Below are 18,839 nucleotides of genomic sequence, written 5' to 3' on the forward strand. Positions count from 1 at the left end.
ACAGGCAGAGAGGAACAGGAGGGCTGCGTAATTAACATGAATACATTCAAGGTAAATCTTACTCTATTTATTTATTAGGTTAATTTCATCAATGACAGTGTACATCAAAGGCATACAGTACATCTCAGAAGTGAGAAGTGGTGTGTTGCACCATATTTAGCGAACAGCTCATTTCTCTCAAATCAATAGAATCCAATCAGTCTTTTTAGTATATGACCAATATAATGCACAGTATGTGTGAGAGACAGACTTGGGTATGCTGATTCTTCTTGAGTCTGTTGATTGCTATTCTCACAATGCTCTGACATACAAGTAGTGTCTTTAAGTCTTGTAATGTTCTACAGGCCAATTCACCCGTAAATATTAAATTCAAAACCACACACAAATGTCAGCCCTTTCATATGTTACTGCCTGTATGCATAGTGTACCATAAATACGTAAAAATGGGGAAATTGCCTTTTTCATCCCCCAAGGCAAAGTTGACAGAAGCCACAGCAGGGGATGATGTGTTCTCCATAGAATTCCAATGATTGGATTACAACTAGGCTGCATCCCAAATGGCAATCTATTCCCTATTTAGTGTAATACTTTTGATGACAGTTCATAGGGAATAGGGACCCTACATAGGGAGTTGGGTGCCATTGGAATTGGATAGCCTACTGTATTACCAGTGTCCCCCACAATGGATGCTTTGCTCCCAAACCAGGTCACTCATTTGGGTTGTTTTCAAGGCATTGCTGACCCTTGGGTCAAAGTTACATTAATGCTATTAGCCTTAAAAGGATTCACCCCAGACAGACACTCACCCTCAAAGTGGTGATGGATGGATGATGAATTCCCTGCTGTGTCTATGAATATACAATACAAAAAAGCAATACCCTTCAGCAAGACTCACTGAGTCTTATAATAGTAATACTGTAGCCTAGACTTTTGGAGCAACTCAAGTGAATGTTCCTCTTTCCTCTCTCGGTGTGTGTGTGTGTGTGTGTGTCTGTGTATATCTCTCCCTCCCCTGTGTGGTGGTGTTATTGATGAGGCTGGTCCAGAGAGCACTCCCCTCTCCTCTCTGACCACTAACCTGTGTCACCGGGGGTTACAGGTCTGGCTTGTTATCCTGGCTGGGTGGAAGCAAAGAACTGAGCACAACTTTAGTCAAGGCCTTCAGAGATCCTCAGCCCTTTTCGTCCACTGTCTCTGGGTACTACCCTTCCCTTCCCTCCTCCTTCCCCTCTCCTCTCCTCCTCTCTTCCAACCATTCCTGCTGATGACCTTCCTGGACACTACAGCTCATGCCTCACCCCATGGCAGTTTGAGAAATCGAACCTGTCTGCGGACACATGCACCATTCAGAGCCCATGTCTCAGTGTAGAGGGTAATTAAAGTGAGTCTCCAGAGGTTTTGTATTATTTCAGCCTGTAGTTTTGGAAGTAGTGCTCCCTGAAAATGTTGCACAATTGTGTACTATGTCATCCATTTCAAATATGTTATGTCCTGCATTTGAAAAAAAATATATAAATGTTTTTTTTGCAATACGTATAATACGTTAACGAATTCCAATTCGTACAATATGTTACAAATTTGTAAGTGCTTAAGATCACGTACTGCATCTTTAAGAGTTAATGGAACAGCACTTCTCAAATTGGAACACACTTACATGGGGGGGTAACCAGCTAATGTGGCTACAACACGGTAGAGGGCAGCTTATTTGATCTAGACAGGGATCTGTAGATATGCATTTGTTTCGATAGGAGGGCATGGTGGAAAGATGAGGCAGGGCAGGCTAATTGAGGCACTGGCAGTGTGTGTGTTTGACCCCTGCTAGTTTGAGATGCAGGCTGACAGTGAGTAGAACAGGCTACAGTACAGCCTCCTGCTGAGAGGAAGATGTGGGGGAGAACCAAGTTCATCTCACTCACTCCTTCTACTGGAGGGAGCTCTATCATTTCTAAAGGATGAATCTCATAGAGATGAGTCTATTCCTCGCTCCCATTCCCCCTGGTCTATATTCCATACCTGTGAACAGGTAGTCTGTGAAGGCAGGGTTCTGTTTCCTGAAGGTCTCCTCAGCCTTGGCGATGCAATCCCCCACGGAGTCCCCAGCAGAGCACGGGGTGTACATGACAGAGAAACCATCCTCCATGATGATCGCCTCGTCCAACAGAGCCTGGGATTGTGGAGTCGTGAGAGGCAGGGAAGAGAGTAAGAGAAGACCATTATCTAATTTCCTTTTTGATTTTTTTTGATTTTACCCTTATTTTACAAGGTAAATTGACTGACAACACATTCTCATTTATAGCAACAACCTGAGGAATAGTTACAGGGGAGAGGAGATGAATGAGCCAATTGTAAGCTGGGGATGATTAGGTGACCGTGATGGTATGAGGACTAGATTGGGAATTTAGCCAGGACACCAGGGTTAACACCCCTACTCTTACGATAAGTGCCATGTGATCTTTAACGTCCCATCCAAAAGACGGCACCCTACACAGAGCAATGTCCCCAATCACATTGGGGTATTTTTTTAGACCAGAGGAAAGAGTACCTCCTACTGGCCCTCCAACACCACTTCCAGCAGCATCTGGTCTCCCATCCAGGGACCAACCAGGACCAACCCTGATTAACTTCAGAAGCAAGCCAGCAGTGGGACACAGGATGGTACGCTACTGGCCTTACTCAGAGGTAGACACTCCTAAAATGATGAAAGTTACTAAATGCAGAGCTGATTGAATTGTTCAGGCTGCTACAAGAGCTGCTACAGTAGATCTGCTGATTTGGCCATTGAAGGTTACATTTGTTCTTACTGTTTTCTGTGCTTTGATGGACTGGGGAAAAAAATGTATTGTAAACAAGAAAATGTCTAAGAATTTTAAACATTGCTATGCTTTCCGTTGGGTTGTTGGGATGAATAAAACATTGCAACTGGGAAACTAACGGTTTTCCTGGACTAATCTATTCTCCCTTTAAATCCACTCTGAATGAGAGGGAACAGATTATGGATTGGGGATTAACATGGCTTTGGTTTTACCATAACCTTTTACATTTGTCTGAAGCTAAAGGGAAATATTACCCGACCAGACAATTCAGCTTTCCATCTACTTATTATTTCAGATGACATTAGAATAAACAGATTACAGTACTATGTCAATGAGTTCGTTTTGAGCTTCAGATCACTAGCTAGCTACCTTATTAAATCACCTCTATTGATAAGTTAAGGAGAAAGAGCTGAGGCTTCAATAGTCTGACCACCCAGAGAAACACAACATTATCTCCCTACAGTACTTAGGGAGATAATGTTGTGTTTTCGCCCATTGATTCAATTATTTGGGGGTGTTCTGTTTTGATGGAGAATTTCTGAGCCATTTGTCAGCAGGCAAGAAAATATATCACAATGAAACAAATGGGCTCTAAGATATTTTCTATTAACATTCATTTCCATGTGCATGTTTAGTGAGAAAGTATTGCAATAAAATATGGAATGAGTTAGCTGTAAAGATGATCCATAAAAAGGCCATGCGATAGAAAAACAAAATGCCTCCTTGACGTCAATACCAGTCCGAAGTTTCTCCCCTGCTTATTTGACAAAGGAAACATTCAAAGTAGAAGTAGTGTGGTTCTAAATCTGTGGCCCTCACTGAGGGACTTGAAACCCACAGTGGGTAGAAGGCTGTGTGTGATGTTGGGAGCTAGTTTAAGGGCCGTCAGGATAAACACACACAGACGTATTGAAATTCACATGGGACAGAAATGAATAAAACGGAAGGTGCTTGATGTACTGAATACTAAAATCTATCCCGCACTCATCTCACTTCAAGCAAATGCAAATCAAGGCTCGATTTCAAGCGAATGCAGATCCGTACAAACCCACTTTCAAGGGCAAAAGCATTCATTTTGCCCTCTGAATTAAAAAAAAAAACTCTTCACCTTTCCTCTGCTAAACTTGAAGTGCAGAAAAGCAACTTCAGCGAGTGTAATTCCCTCTATGTTTGCATGTGTTCCTTCGCCAACCTCCAACATCTTATGGAAACTCATGTACAAAGCTTGGGGTTTATATTCAGTACTACATGGTTACAATGCTAGATATATGCAAGACAAGTAAAGATGGGAAAACATAGCAAACACATTACATGTATTCTGTCAATTCTGTAAATTGTGTGATAGTAGTGGTTGAGGTCATTAAGGTTAGATTAGAGAGAGGACAATGTTTGTGTAACCATACAGTAGTCTAGAGGCTGATTCATTGGATGACCTTTGCTTGCCAGTGTTGAGGTTAGGTTCACTTGGTGCCACCCCGCTGTGCTCTGGTTCATTATAAACCGTTTACTGCTATGCAGCGTTCTGCCTGATTGATATGCAAAGAGCTACCTCAGTCGGCAGTCTTTTAAGTAATAATCATTCATTGAGCTTTTGATTGGGCGGTGGGCCCCTCGTCTCTGCTCTGGGGCCATCTGTTCTCACCTGCCAATACAGTTTGATGAGCTTGCTTATGTGTTCATCTGAGCCCCCGGACAGCCAGTACACCCAGTCAGCAATCATGGCACTCCTAATGACAAGGACAGAGACACACAAAAACTATCAGACAAATTTCAATCAGGATGTTACACTCTGTGGGGAGAGAGGCACAAGAGAGACAGCACACACATTCAATAGCTAGGTGAAAACTGCATACACAATAGTCTAGCATAGCACAGCATGGCACAGGAGAGCAAAGCACAGCAGAGTCAAGCAGAGCACATACAAAACAGAGAGGTTTTCATTCTTCTAAAATGGAACAGCATAGCACTGATAACATTATCAAAAGAACCATCTGCAGCAATATCAAAAAGTCAACCAAAATAGCAGACATAAGACCCAGTTTCAGTGTTTCTGGTGTCCCTGCGATGTAAGGATAACTATATGTCAAGGGAAAATTATTGCCTGGCATCCTGCCATTCAAAAACCTTTATGTCATTTTTGTGTATTTGTCCCATGTTCTCAGAATAACCAGGTTGCCAACAAAAAAAAAGAGGAATGAATTGCACATGACATGATACAAAAAAAACATAAGGGACTGAAAAAGCATTCTACCACGTTTAGTCTTGGGAGCACTATGCCTGTAAGTGGATCTTGCACAAATGAGTAACTGCATAGCGTAAACGATCACAAGGTCAGGTATTGTTTGTTTTGCAAAGAGTACCTTTGGGTTACTTTAGCATGCCCCATTTATAGCCAATGCCCGTCCATGGCTGGGGGCTCTGTATATGGCACACTGTGTCGCCTTACAGATGTCACATCTGATAATGCATAAATCCTCCACAAACATGTTCACCAATCATCTGTGAAAGACCCTTAAAATCATCCCACCATGCAGTCACACTCCTGTCTGTCTCTACTACACTACCTCTATACTCGTGGAGGCACATTGGATTTGAGTTTTTATTCTTAAGACACTGTGGTAACATAACTGTAAAATCATTTTCAGTGCTTTGGTAGAAAGTGACACAAGCCGCCAGAAGAACACATCACATTTGTCAAATTGATGAAGCAACTCTCTGATTTTACATCAAAGATTTATTCTCTTTTTGGCTGATGTTTGGCTCCCCACCAGAGAAGAAGCTACCAATAAATTATCTTAAGCGTTGGTACTTGTTGGGACAAGGGCTGGAAGAAAGAGGCTGAGTGGCGATGATGATAATAATAATATTCTAGGGGCGGTAACCGAAAGGTTGCTGATTCGAATCCCTGAACCGGCAAGGTGGAAAAATCTACCGTTCTGCCCTTGAGCAAGGCAGTCCACCTCCGACAACAATTGCTCCCTGGGCGCCGATTAAGGCAGCCCCCCGCACCTCTCTAATTCAGAGGGTTTGGGTTAAATGCGGAAGACACATTTCGGTTGATTGCATTCAGTTTTTGACTAGGTATGCCCCTTTCCCCTAGTTGCAGTTCAACCCTGTTGGCACTGGCCAGGTCTCTAGCAGCTAGGATCATGCCTTGGCCTGCCAGGTTGCTGTCTCCCCTGCTTCCAACAATCTATACAGTGGCTGATGGCTGCCAGATGTGCTGTGATCACTGAAAGATAATCCCAGTAATTGGTCATGATTGGTTCATCTGACATTGATGATGATGGCTCAGCTCTAAGGGATGGATGGATGGGCCAGTGGGCCTGGATTGCCAGAGAGAGAGAGGCCAGGCATGGTTGAAGTCATCATCACAGCCACAATCAATGAACCTCATGAGAGCACTGGTGTGTTTGAGAAAGGAAAACCCAATTGCACTCCCCAAAGAGTGAAGCAACTGATTTCCCATTGTTGGACCAGCCTCTATTGACTACAGCGGAGGTTAGGACTCATGCCTGGTTAATGGGCGTGAAGTCCATCTAGTAAGCCCTAGAGTCTTAGCATTCCCACAACAATTAAATGGTCAAATGCATTGGTAGCTTTCAATGTACATCAGAGTGCTAACTCTATGCGATCTCTACAATAAAGCCAAGATTGCGAGAAGCCTGCATCTTGGATTTCCCCCTCATGAAGCATTCAATGGAATGCTAATTGCTGGCATAGTTTACATATAGCATGAAGCTGCATATAGAAACAGCTATTGTTTGGAAGCAGAGTGCCATAGTTCTCAGTCATCTCAGTTTAAAATATATTCTCTTTGTTACAGAGTGAAAGCAAACACCCATTTAAAATCCTGTCATGCCACTCTTGTAACAGAGAGAGCTATAAAAACAGGTTTGCCAATAATGTCAATTGACCCCTTAATCCCCTTTTCTGAGGGTCCAAGGTAACAGGGATGATTAGATCAATAGCTCCCTTACATGAGAGGCCCTGTCTATTGAGTGATGTCACGGAAAGTAGATGTAGCTATCAAAAGCCTTTTAAAAACATCTTCAAAACACTTGGAATTGGAAACCTTTCCGGTTGCACTGTGACCGCCCTATGAGACTAGCCTCCTGCCTCCTCGTCCTCTTGATATCTCCTTTATGTCGATGCTGGCAGTCAATTTGACAGAGTTAAATTCAACAGGCAGACTGGGATTTGGGTTCATTTGAAAAGTTCCTGTTAGTGCTCTTACTCTGGCCACATGGGGGGTATGGACGAACAATAAGAGATTTGTCAAAGGACAGCATGACAACCTAAAAACAACAATCTCAAGACAGAAAAAAACATTTGGGACCGGCCTGACCCCTCATATCAAGATAATGACCAGTCTGACAGCATGGGGCCGTTTGTGACGGCTAGCCTGAAAAAATGGCCAATAGAGGCAGCTTGTGTAGAGACTTCACAATGTGACACCATTAAAGGCTAAGGAAGAAAAAAACAAACCGAAGTGATGGGGAAGGTAAGAGGAAGGCCACAGCAGCCCCACAGCACAGTGGACTACTAGGGGATGGTCAATTCATCATCACCACCAACTCCCTTCACACAGCAGCTCAGCCCAGGTAGCTGTACTGTACCACAACATAGATATGTTCTGATACTCAGGTGACACACCATTGTAAGAATGGTCTTTCAAAGCTGCCGAAAATAACAGCCCAACCCAACACGCCACAGCTGCTCCATTAGCAGCACATGCAGCTGTAGAGAATGGCGTTGTTTTCTACGGGTGTCAGCATTCTACATACTCTTGGCTCCCGAGTGCAAAAGGTTTGGCATTCAACAGCTCTTTTCTCACACAAATCCGAGGTCTGGGCTTGGCTAATCAGATGTATGCATAATGGAAGACAAAAGTGAATTGTATAAGAAAATGAGTTAGTGGTGTGTACAGGATATTTTTCTCTCCATTCACCAGGCACTCAGTAGCCTACCTCCTCTAGTTCCCATAATCATGGCATACATGTGTCTATTGATATACATTTGATTCATTAGGATCCCCATTAGCCAATGGAGACAGCTAGTCTTAGTGGGCTCTGACAGATAACAAAAAATACATTACAGACAAAAGACTTTACATACATTTACAAATATTAAAATGTAGTCTGTGAGCGCGTGTGCATCTTTCAGTTACACATACATGTCAGTACATACAACAAGTAGCTCCCACGGGGGAGAGGTGTGGTGCCGTGAGGGGTTGCTTTATATGTTTAAAAAAAAAAACAGGTTTGCTGTTCACTTGCACATTCACTCATGGCTCTGTATAATACTGTACATTTCCTTGAATTTGTTCTGGACCTGGGGACTAAAAAAAACTGGTGTCTCGTGGGGTCAGTGCTTTGTGTAAGTGCAAACAACTTGCAATTTCCAACATGTTTCTTATAAAAAAAAGAAGTGAAGCAGTCAGTCTTTCCTCAACTCTAAGCCAAGCGAGACTGGCATGCAGTGGCGGTTCTAGCTTGTATGGCTCCCTGGGAGAACCCCACCTTCAGCTACCCCACAGCCAACAACAAGCACCATTCTGCACTAACTGTCATTTTTATTCAGACAACATTTAAAACTATATAAATATAAAAATATATACAAAATAAGACTCATAAATATCAAAAAGTAACAAAGACAAATAGAAACAAATTGTAGTATATAAATACAAATACAGAAAATCTAATTATTACACGATTACCCCATTGCTAACAAAAAACACACAAAAAACTAAATTGCACAAATCCTATATCACACAAATACACAAATAGAATAACACTTATAAAGAAGAGAACCTGATTATTACACTATTGCACTTCAAACAAGAAACACACAAACTAAATTGCACAACTGCCATCTAAACCCTGACCTTTCTTGCCTTCCTTGATTCAAAGTAATCAATTACATCATCATAAGAAATCTGCCCAGCAATTGCATGGTTAATACTGATGACAGCAAGGCCACTAAGGCATTCCTGTGGCATGGTGGACCTCAGGTAGGATTTGATGAGCTTCAGCTTTGAAAAGCTCCTCTCTGCTTCAGCTACGGTCACTGGAAGAGTAAGACCAATTCTGAGAGCAGTTAATAAATGTGGATACATTTCTGAGAGCTCCCTTTTGTGTATAAATATCAGCAGCTCAAGCAGGGTCCTGGTCTTTTTTTTTTTTTTTCGTTTAATGTTTAGGAAAGGCGTGCCGCTAGCGGGACACCTCGACAACATCCGATGGAATGGCAGAGGGCCAAATTCAAATTAAATTACTATAAATATTAAACTTTCATGAAATCACAAGTGCAATACATCAAAATAAAGCTTAACTTGTTGTTAATCCAGCCGCTGTGTCCGATTTCAAAAAGGCTTTACAGGAAAAGCAAACCATGCGATTATCTGAGGACAGCGCCCAGCACACGAATGCATAACAAATCATTTAACCAGGGAGTTGCGACACGAACGTCAGAAATAGCGATATAATATATGCCTTACCTTTGAAGATCTTCTTCTGTTGTCCTTTTTTTCGATAATGCCCTTCTTTATATCCATAAAAACTCAGTTTAGCTGGCGCGCTTCAGTCAATAATCCACTCAGTTTCCCTCCATCAAAATGCATACAAAATGAATCCCAAACGTTACTAATAAACTTTTCCAAACAAGTCAAACAACGTTTAGAATCAAACCTTAGGTATCCTAATACGCAAATAAATGATACAATTTAAGATGGAGAATAGTGTGTTCATTACCGGAGATACATAAGAAAGAACGCGCTTTCCTCCACACGCTTGGAAACACTACAGCCAAAATGGGAGCCACCTAGAAAAACTAAAATTTCTGGGTCATTTTTCCAAAAACCCTTTCTAAAGACTGTTGACATCTAGTGGAAGCCATTGGAACTGCAATTTGGGAGGACTTGGGCTTATAATTATACTAGCCATTAAAAACAGTGGTAAGGTGAAATTATTATTTTTTGGGATGGTTTGTCCTCGGGGTTTAGCCTGCCATATCAGTTCTGTTATACTCACAGACATTATTTTAACAGTTTTAGAGTGTTTTCTATCTAAATCTACCAATTATAGGCATATCCTAGCTTCTGGGCCTGAGGGACAGGAAGTTTACTTTGGGCACACTTTTCATCCGGACGTGAAAATACTGCCCCCTATCCAAAAGAAGGGATTTTTTTCCCCCCTTTAAGGGGTGGATCAGCTTAATATTGTGGAAAGAATGTTGCTTCCATCAATGTAATTGTCTGCATCATTTTCAATCCCCCATATACACGCATGCATACATAAACACATATATACATACACATACCTATATAGACATACATATATTTTTTTAGAATATGCATTTATTATTCCCTGCAAACACTACCACCCTTCCCCAAATTGGAGGCAAACCAATAAACACTTAGGCATCTACCTTCAGTTTATATATCTTATACACATTTTACAGACACAATCTATTTTACAATAGTTATATTTTGTTTGTTTTTAGTCCTTCCTTTGTTTCTGATGTCCATCAAGTTTGATTTATATTTGTAACTGTGATATTTCACAAAAGCTCTGAACCTATATACATTCTACAGACCCTGTATGTTTTACATTGTTTATCTTGTTATTAGTCCCACCCTTCAGCTCCATTCAACCCTTCCCATCTATCTCTCAACATCACCCATTTTGGATTTCTATTTGCCATATATTTTTCAACTGTGCAGTGATGCTTCACAAAAGTATTGAACCTTTCTATTCTCATAACTTCTACAGATTGTAAATTAAAAATATATTTTTTTACTAAAATAATTATTTTATTATTGATTGATTAACTATGGTTTTTAAAATCACCCAGTATTGCTATCTGCAGGGTCATGGTCTTTAATGGCAAGTCAGGCAAGTTCTTCAGTTCCTGCACAAGCTCTCTGCCATCCAAGTCTGAGTGTTTTTTATATAGTGCAATGTCATACTAAGGGCCTCACGTTGTTCTGTCAGCTCCTTATTTGAGAGACTTTGAAAGGTTGATAGCACTCAAACTTGTCTCCTACATTTTCCAATGTGGAAAATCTTTCCTGGAGGGCTGAGGTTGCAACATCAACAACGACACTGAAAAATGTCACCTCCAGCTTCATCAGGCATCAATCAAAAGCTCATCAAATGATTTGTATGAAAAGTTCTGCTTTGTGGACCTCAGCCTTTTTTTGCTGTAGAACAGCCTCTACATTCATTCCCTCGCAAATATAATTGGCTGACATTTGTGTAGTCATAAAGCCTGTTGCCCTGTAGTTGCTGAGACCTCTCTCTGTCTTTCTGAGAAGACTGACTGCAACATCCACATGCAATCTGGGAGACTGCATCAGCTTGCTCACATGTTGGATCTGGCTCAAGATGTCATACCACACCACTGTACAGATGCTGAAGTGGTATGATCCCACCTCCTCTGAGAAGGACTGGGCCTCAATCTTTATCACAGGGTCTTTGGTTTGATCCCTCACCTCAATCAGTGCCTCTCTCACGGCTGCTGCCTGATACCTCAGTGCCTCTCTCACTGCTGCTGCCTGATACCTCAGTGGCTCGACACTCTCCCACCTTGTCTCAGTCCACATCTTCAAAGTGATGTCCACATGTTTTTTCAGGATGGCCCATCACTGTGTGGAGGCTGAGAACAAGGTGTACAGTTTGTGTAAGATGCCAAAGTAACCTGTGGCATCAACAGAACTTTTAGCAGCATCAGCCACAATCAGGTTCAATGTGTGAGCCCCACATGGTATAAATAGAGCTCTTGGATTCATTTCCAGGAGTCTGGATTGGACACCTTTGTTTTTGCCTCTCATGTTGGCCCCATTATCATAAGACCTGCAGTCTTATGTCCCCTGCAGTCCTCAAAAGTAATGTTTAGCTACGCTAATCTTTTGAGAATCATGGGATCAAATGTTGGCTCCTCTGCCTCCAAAACCCCCATAAAATGTTCCTTTATGAGGGACTCCTCCTCCTGACAACTGTTCAGTGTGGATGACAATTGAGTTGGAATCTAGAATTATAGAGAATCATTTTGCCAGCTTGATGTCACTCACCATTATTGAAATTACCTTGCTGCTCAACAAATCAATGAGTTCATTCTGTATTTGGTGGCCAAGGTAGCTGGTGGTGTGACTCAAGGTCCATTTTTGGACACGGCTAAAGTGCTCTTTCATGACTGGATCAAATTGTGCCATCAGTTCAACCTCTTTGAGGAAATGTCCATTTGATGGAGAGTACAGTGTTTCTGTGTGTCCCCTTAGTGCCAGATCTCTAATTGTCAGACTGCACAATAGCAGTCAGACGTGTGAACACCTCTCTCCATCTTATCCTCTCATCCTCCATAAGTACCATCTCATGTTTATCAATTGTTTCCCCTTTTTTGATCCTCTTTGCCAGTTCTTTCCATGTTTTCATGCAGTTTTGGTGTTCTGAACTGCTGTTGTGTGAAGTCTGCAACGAACTTGCATGTTTCCAGTTTGTCAGACCTGAGTTTGCTAAATTACATTTCTTCTTAGAAAAGAGTTTGTAGCAGAAGAGGCTGTTGTTTCTTTGGGAATACACCAACCAACTTCTAGGGATTGTTTCACCACTCACCAAGGTCTTCCTGAAATACTGGTGGTGGCAACTTCTTCCATCACTCTCATTCCTTGGGAAAACAGAGTTAGGTGGTACCTCACTTGGTCCTCTGCAAACTAGTCGTGTCCGAATTCTGTCAGTCAGAACTGAAGGCCAGTCTGTAGACAGTGGTTCATCCTCAGCAGCAGGATTTGGTGGGAATGCATTTCTAATGGTGAGCACATGGACATTAGTTTACACACATTATTCACAGCATTTATAGTTTTATAGTGGTGGAACATCCCACATACATACCCAGTAATAATAAAATCATCATTACCTACAATATGGAAACTTAAAACTTTGCAAAAGGGAAAGTATTTATTTTGTTTATGTTATGCAGGGATGTACACAAACACATGCGTGTGTACTCACACACACACACACACATGCACACACACACACACGTGCTCGTGCACAAACACACCTGAAGAATCCTGCTGGGGAGAAGTGGAAGCAAATGGGTCTTCATCCTCAGGCTCAGACAACATTTGGGAAAACACCTGTGTGGCTGAGGAGGTGGATGGCTCCTCATTCTGAGGCTCCGAGATCATTTCTGAAGAGGCCTGTGTGGCTGAGGAGGTAGATGGCTCCTCATCCTGGCCAGTGCCAGAGGGTGCTCCAAAATATTTCAGAAGTGCCCCTGAATTTACATTGAAATACAGTATATGAGTCTGACACCCTAAATACATTTGTTGCACATTTAAATATATGTCATTATGCACAATTTATAAAACTTTCAGAATAGGAACCACATGAACCATACAACCAACCTCATTGGCTAATACTAGGCATAAGACACCCCAAAAGACTCAATATATCACAAAATATACAAAATATCAGCATGATATAGACGTCTTCTAAGTAAGCCTACAGCATTGGAAATTCCCCTTACTGAGCTCAGGACATAGTCACACAATCACAGAAAACATTTATGATGTCACCTCAATGAAAGTTAACCAAATCAATAATGTGCTATTCAGGTTGTAATCATTTTGCTGCAGGCTACACACATTATCATGATGAAACTGTGTGAAATTATATCTAATACTATGTAAGCTAGTTGGACAGAAAACGGAATATTGTCGCCCTATGTGTAATAGCATAGCAAGCAACATAGCAACATAGGCTAGTATAACACTATTATTTGTTAGCCTATTTCATGACATGCATAATATTATACTCATAAAGAGATGACATAGCTGCATACCTTTATCTTTTGCGCATTTCTCCTCTTCTTCTTTCCTCTTTTTCCTAAACTGGGCACCTGATGGCTTAGACATTTTCTTATCCATTTGTGTTGATTTGGCACTCGAGCATCAATACATTACCCATCCCCCAACACTGTCAACCAAGAGTCAAGACTAAACCAATTCACCTTGGTGGTGTGCAGACCGGTTTTATATTATTCTTAACCATTTCATAGTGTGACTGATTTTACTAATTGCATTAGTACTGTACAAAGTTAGAGGTGAGCTATTTGATAGATTCCCCCGCTCCCACAACCTCGGGCTTCCAGTGGGGAGACCTGAGGTCAACCTACCCCCACCCCCCTCCCCAGCTCGTACTTCTGAATGGGAGACCTTCCCAGGCAGTAGCCTGCCTAGCTCACAAACTACAATCAGGGTGCCCACTCTGACAAGGTTAATTGACCCACAGTCCCACATGGTGACATGATATCACTGAAGTGACGTGCAAATGAGTGATAGAAAACCAAATTACGCAAATGTCACCATTTGGGCAAATGGGCAAATGCCCATGTCGCCCATACCTAAATCCGCCACTGCCGGCATGCATAGTATTAATATTAGCCATCTGATTACAGTGAAGTAGTTCTTTATAAATGGAATGCACATTAGCGGTGCGCTGGTCACCTGTTTGTTCACCCGCACGCAATTGCTAATAATCCATCTACAACTGTCCTACTGTACTAAAGTGAAAATGCCCGACCCTAACCTGCAAATATAGAAAATTATCTGTAGGCTACAGTCAGAGAGGACGGAACGATTTCACAGGGGGTGCAGGATTTATTTAGCCTAATTTAGATATTTTTCTGCTTATAATTATGGAATTTTGGTAGGCTATTTGTTAGTCTATAATTAAATACATGCACCTTCTCTCCTGTCTTTGTATGTTTCCCTAGAAGACTAAATAAACCCTTGCTCACTAGAATATGTCCTAAATGAGAGAAAGAATGCTTCAATCTAGTTGACGTCGGTAAAGTTCCTCTGCCTTCTCTGCTTCTTTCACAGAGCAAAGACGTTTAGGGACCTTGGGAAAAAAAATATTATTGGGGGGGGGGGGAAATGTCTAAATAACATCAGTTTGACCAGTTGTGAGAAAATAGAAAGCTGTGAAAATAACCCCCCAACATGTTTCTGATAAGATTTCAGTTCGGCTTGGACACATGTTTTATGATGCTTATAAAGATAGCACCTCTCAAGATGCTGAAACGAAGAAATCATATTTCTCGACTCCTGAGTCAGTACCATTTTACTGCAAGAAATGCTTAATTCTACAGGAGTTCATATTAAGACTATGTGAGAAGTTATAGACCTACAGTCAGTGTCCATATTTCAGTTTCCATTGTACCCATCTGAACAGTAGGCTACAGTTCCCTTCTGTGCCATAGGCTTTTTTGAAGTCCCCATCTTGTGACTGTCAAATTTCTATAGCGCCGCACAATCATCATTCACATAACATAGGCACTGCTATCATCCTCTTTTACCATTTCATCAAATCTTTCCCAAACATGACTTTTCTGGCCCTCTCTTCTCTTTATTTTTAACTCTCCATTTCACAGCTTTCGCTTTTCGAATTAAAACACAGACATTGTCCTTTTTGCCTCAGTGGATAGACCTTAACTTTTGCTGCCCGATTGGCGTGTATGCTATCTGGCGCGTGTAAAGTTAGGCCCTGAAGCTTAGACTTATGTACTAATGCCAGTTAGACAAAAAATAATGAAAGAAAAACATTTATAGATTTTTAAAAATGTATTGTTTCAACCCGACCGCCACCTACCCCGCCCTTCATCCACACAATATTCCATGACCCTTAACCCGCCCACACCGCGGATATAACTGTGGGGACTGCAAGTTATGAGTCAACCTGCGGATCACTAATGCACATAACGGCCACATTTGTCAAGTGATAAATGTTCCTACAACATGTAAAACATATTTGCCAAAAAAAAAGGCTATTAGGATCACAGCAGCATTGTATGGGTATTCAATAATTCAGAGCCACTCTATTCATTACATTTCTGTGCCAACGCAGTTTGACACTAGAGAGAGGAAACCATGACCCTTAATTGCTTAAATGGACAAATTCCTTTGTCTAAAATCCCATTCTTCACAGAGCCTTTTTCCTGGGAAGAAACCCTCTACAGGAGAGACATGTTATAGCATACGAGTGGTCAAATAAACATTCCTATTCAATCTTCAAGGTGGCAACCTGTAATGTAATTGTCTGCAGATGACTGTCCAATGATGGAAAGTGCACCAAATGTCAGGAAAATTGCAAAGCACAATTCAGTGGAGGCACGGTGAGATCCTTCTACTAGCAGGATTTCTTCATGGAACAAAGGGGAGAATCCATCACATTCTCACTACCATTGGCATATAAAAGAACAGAACCATTAAATGAATATTAAATGAGATTGATGTTCGTTAATTATCTGCCCACCTGAAACGGCTTAAGGAATGCATTCACTTATCCATGTAATTAGCTTTGATATGGCTTTATATAATTTCCAAGAAAATGGAGTGCCTTATAAGCAAGGCTAAGCACAAAATCTCTTGAAATTCCAAAACAAAAAAGGTTTTAGTCTATTGTATGACAAAGATTCCATTGTAGCTCATACACCTACTGTACCCAGAGAGGTACACACAAGCAATCTTCACCAATGTGCCATCCAGAAGACACATTTAATCAGTTATTTTCAGCAGGCCAAGATTATGGCTGCTTTTCTCATAGGTAGCCAAGCGGTTAAGAGCGTTGGACCATTAAGCGAAAGGTTGGTGATTCAAATCCCAAGCCGACTAGGTGAAACATCTGTCAATGTGCCCTTGAGCAAGGCACTTAACCCTAATTGCTCCTCTAAGTTGCTCTGGAATAAGAGTGTCTGCTAAATGACTCAAATGTAAAATGTCATAACAGAAACCGCATATGCAATGCCTTGACAAGGTGCATCCCTCAGTTCACTAATCTACGATGATTTGAGCCTAGGCAAAGATGCTGATTTTCTGTTTTGGAGTGTCCAGGACAGAGCAGTGTCAGCATTGGCTGACCTGAGGGGAATGGACAGGAGTCTGAGACGTGTCCGGAGGAGAGACAGAGCACTGTCCACTGCCTGTGTCCTCCTCTCCCTCTCCTCCCTGGATCCCTGACAACTGTACTGTAGCCATTCAGTTCAGGCCCAATGCCAGAACCCCAACACAGAGACCCAAGAAAAGGCAACTGACCTTCCCATTGACTGTTTATCAAAGCCCTAATGCACACGGAAAACTGCTAAATACATAAGGCCGTTTTATTTTTGTATTAGTAGGCAGGTCGCTAAATTTTGATTTAATTGGTCCCCCAGACAATTCAAAAGAGGGATGGAGGGGGGAAAGAGCGAGAGAGATTAACCAAACTTAACCTGCTCTCTGCTCCAGTCCATTCCAATGATGTGGTTCGATAATGATGAAACAGGAAGGGACATTAACAAAATAAATAGCAGACGGTCGGCTGTGGCTCTGGAGCCCTTTGAGATTTATTCCCTCCTCATTCAATATAGAATAAGCACCGTCATATGTAGGGAACTACTGGTGGACACATTAACAACACCGGAGCTGTAGGAAGTGATGGCTTCTAGTATCTGGGTTATGGCAGCGTTAGAAGAGAATGTAATTATGAGTCTAATTGTCCTCTACCCACTACTCATACTACAGTGAGCAGTTAGTATTTATGTGTCTCCATGAACATATTTTTCCTGGAAAAGACGGATCCAACAGTCGGCGAGCCGATGTTACAACCCGCTGACTGGACATGTGTTCATCCTCCCTCTGTAAATGACTTGGGGCTTTAGCCAAAGTTAATCTATCTTCATTTCCTGTGGAGGACCCCCTCCTCACACCCTAGCATTTACCACCAACTCTTACCTCGCCGCGGCACATGGGTTCCCCAGCAGTCGATACACCATGGCCTGGCGCAGATGGTGGCGGAAATAGATGGGGTTTAGCTGGATGGCTCTGGGAAAGAACAAAGAGAAATAAAAAGAGACTAGTGTTATTGAAGAGAGATTCAACCAGTTCTTTAGTCCTTAGTTTCATTGTCTGAGAATCTGTTTAAACGCACTTGCCTCAAAAACAGCCTTTCTTTGATGCCTGGTGGTTACATTGTACAACAAAATTAAAACAACATATTGCTGAGTTGTTCTTTTGGGTCACTTAAAAGGGGAAAATATTGTTGTCATTGTGCTGAGTTAGAGTGATTTTGGCTGAGGCTGTTTCAGACAAAGAAATATACTTTTATGGCAGATCAGTTATGGAGATTTATGAGGTAATCATAGAATGAAATGTTCAATGGGAGCGAGGAACTGTGATGCAAGAAGGGAAAAGAATTAAGGTCTGATAGGTTTAATGTGAAATGTGAAATTACTCTGTGCAATTATTGTTCCTGATGTGTTTGCCATTTTCTACAAGCCTTGTCCTCTTAAGGCTAGGCTTAAAAAGACACATCATCAAGATAACTACTGTAAAGCAAAATGATATAAACAAATTAAATGATAAACATTTTGCTGGTAGAGTATGTTTTGACAGTGGATTTAGAAGTGGACATGACATTTTTTAAAATTCACTTTAACTTGATTGGTCAACTCCCCCAGCCCCCCTGCATCAATTTACATAATTTGTATCCTTTTGGGTTCATGCAGTTCAGTGTTGTGGCACTAACTTTACCCACTCAGAGGGCTGTACGAAAACAAAAAAATAGTCATCAAAGATGTGGGATAAAAGAAAGGAACTCAGTTGGTGAGGGATAAATATGGCACCATAACAATTAGTAGAGACCTTGAAGAGTAGGAATTTGTAAATAAATAGTTAACATGTAAAAAGGCAAAAAATGTGCTCAACCACGCGGTTCATAAGTCAATAATAAGGTACTATAAAGTATGATTTTTTTTTTTATGCAAATACTTATATTGGTGAATAAAATATTGCATTGTTGACAACACACTATATTATGCAACAAATTGGTGAAACTGCATTTCATGCCCCTTGAGGTCATTTAATCCATATTCAGACTAAATGTTGCCTCTAAAATAATGCCTATAATATTAATACAAAAATTCTACTTTGCCAAATATTAATGATCTCAAAAGGTAGTCTGAACATGTGCGAAACATGTTGGA

The 18,839-nt window shown here is 41.4% G+C and overlaps 2 protein-coding genes across 2 annotated transcripts in view; both read right to left on the minus strand.

Moving 5' to 3' along the window:
- LOC110524459 (spermatogenesis-associated protein 16) overlaps positions 1–11,418 on the minus strand; it is a 15,839-nt gene extending 4,421 nt beyond the window's left edge. Inside the window, exons 1-3 of the mRNA XM_090236698.1 lie at positions 11,210–11,418; positions 4,456–4,540; positions 2,014–2,164 (exon numbers count right to left, since the gene is read on the minus strand). Of these exons, the coding sequence (XP_090092824.1) occupies positions 2,014–2,164; positions 4,456–4,540; positions 11,210–11,418 (445 nt within the window). The remainder of the gene's footprint in view (positions 1–2,013; positions 2,165–4,455; positions 4,541–11,209) is intronic.
- Positions 11,419–11,444: 26 nt separating this feature from the next.
- Positions 11,445–17,549, minus strand: LOC149983566 (uncharacterized). Its single transcript, XM_090236699.1, has 4 exons — positions 13,659–17,549; positions 12,866–13,091; positions 12,428–12,617; positions 11,445–11,471 (listed from the first exon to the last, which is right to left on the minus strand). The coding sequence occupies exons 1-4, from the start codon at positions 13,741–13,743 to the stop codon at positions 11,445–11,447; spliced, it is 528 nt and encodes a 175-aa protein (XP_090092825.1). The 5' UTR covers positions 13,744–17,549.
- Between the last annotated feature and the right edge of the window lie 1,290 nt (positions 17,550–18,839).

This window comes from Oncorhynchus mykiss, chromosome 5, assembly GCF_057628025.1.
Source record: "Oncorhynchus mykiss isolate SJ-2025 chromosome 5, ASM5762802v1, whole genome shotgun sequence".
In the NCBI taxonomy this organism is placed as follows: Eukaryota; Metazoa; Chordata; class Actinopteri; order Salmoniformes; family Salmonidae; genus Oncorhynchus; species Oncorhynchus mykiss.

Excerpts from the sequence above, each read along its gene's own strand:
- LOC149983566 (XM_090236699.1), bottom strand. The coding sequence starts at position 13,743 with ATGGATAAGAAAATGTCTAAGCCATCAGGTGCCCAGTTTAGGAAAAAG. Across the intron at positions 12,618-12,865 it reads GATTCTTCAGGTGTGTTTGT|AAATGCATTCCCACCAAATC; the intron begins GCACGAGCACGT and ends GCTCACCATTAG. Across the intron at positions 11,472-12,427 it reads AGTATTTCAGGAAGACCTTG|CCTCCACACAGTGATGGGCC; the intron begins GTGAGTGGTGAA and ends CCTTGTTCTCAG.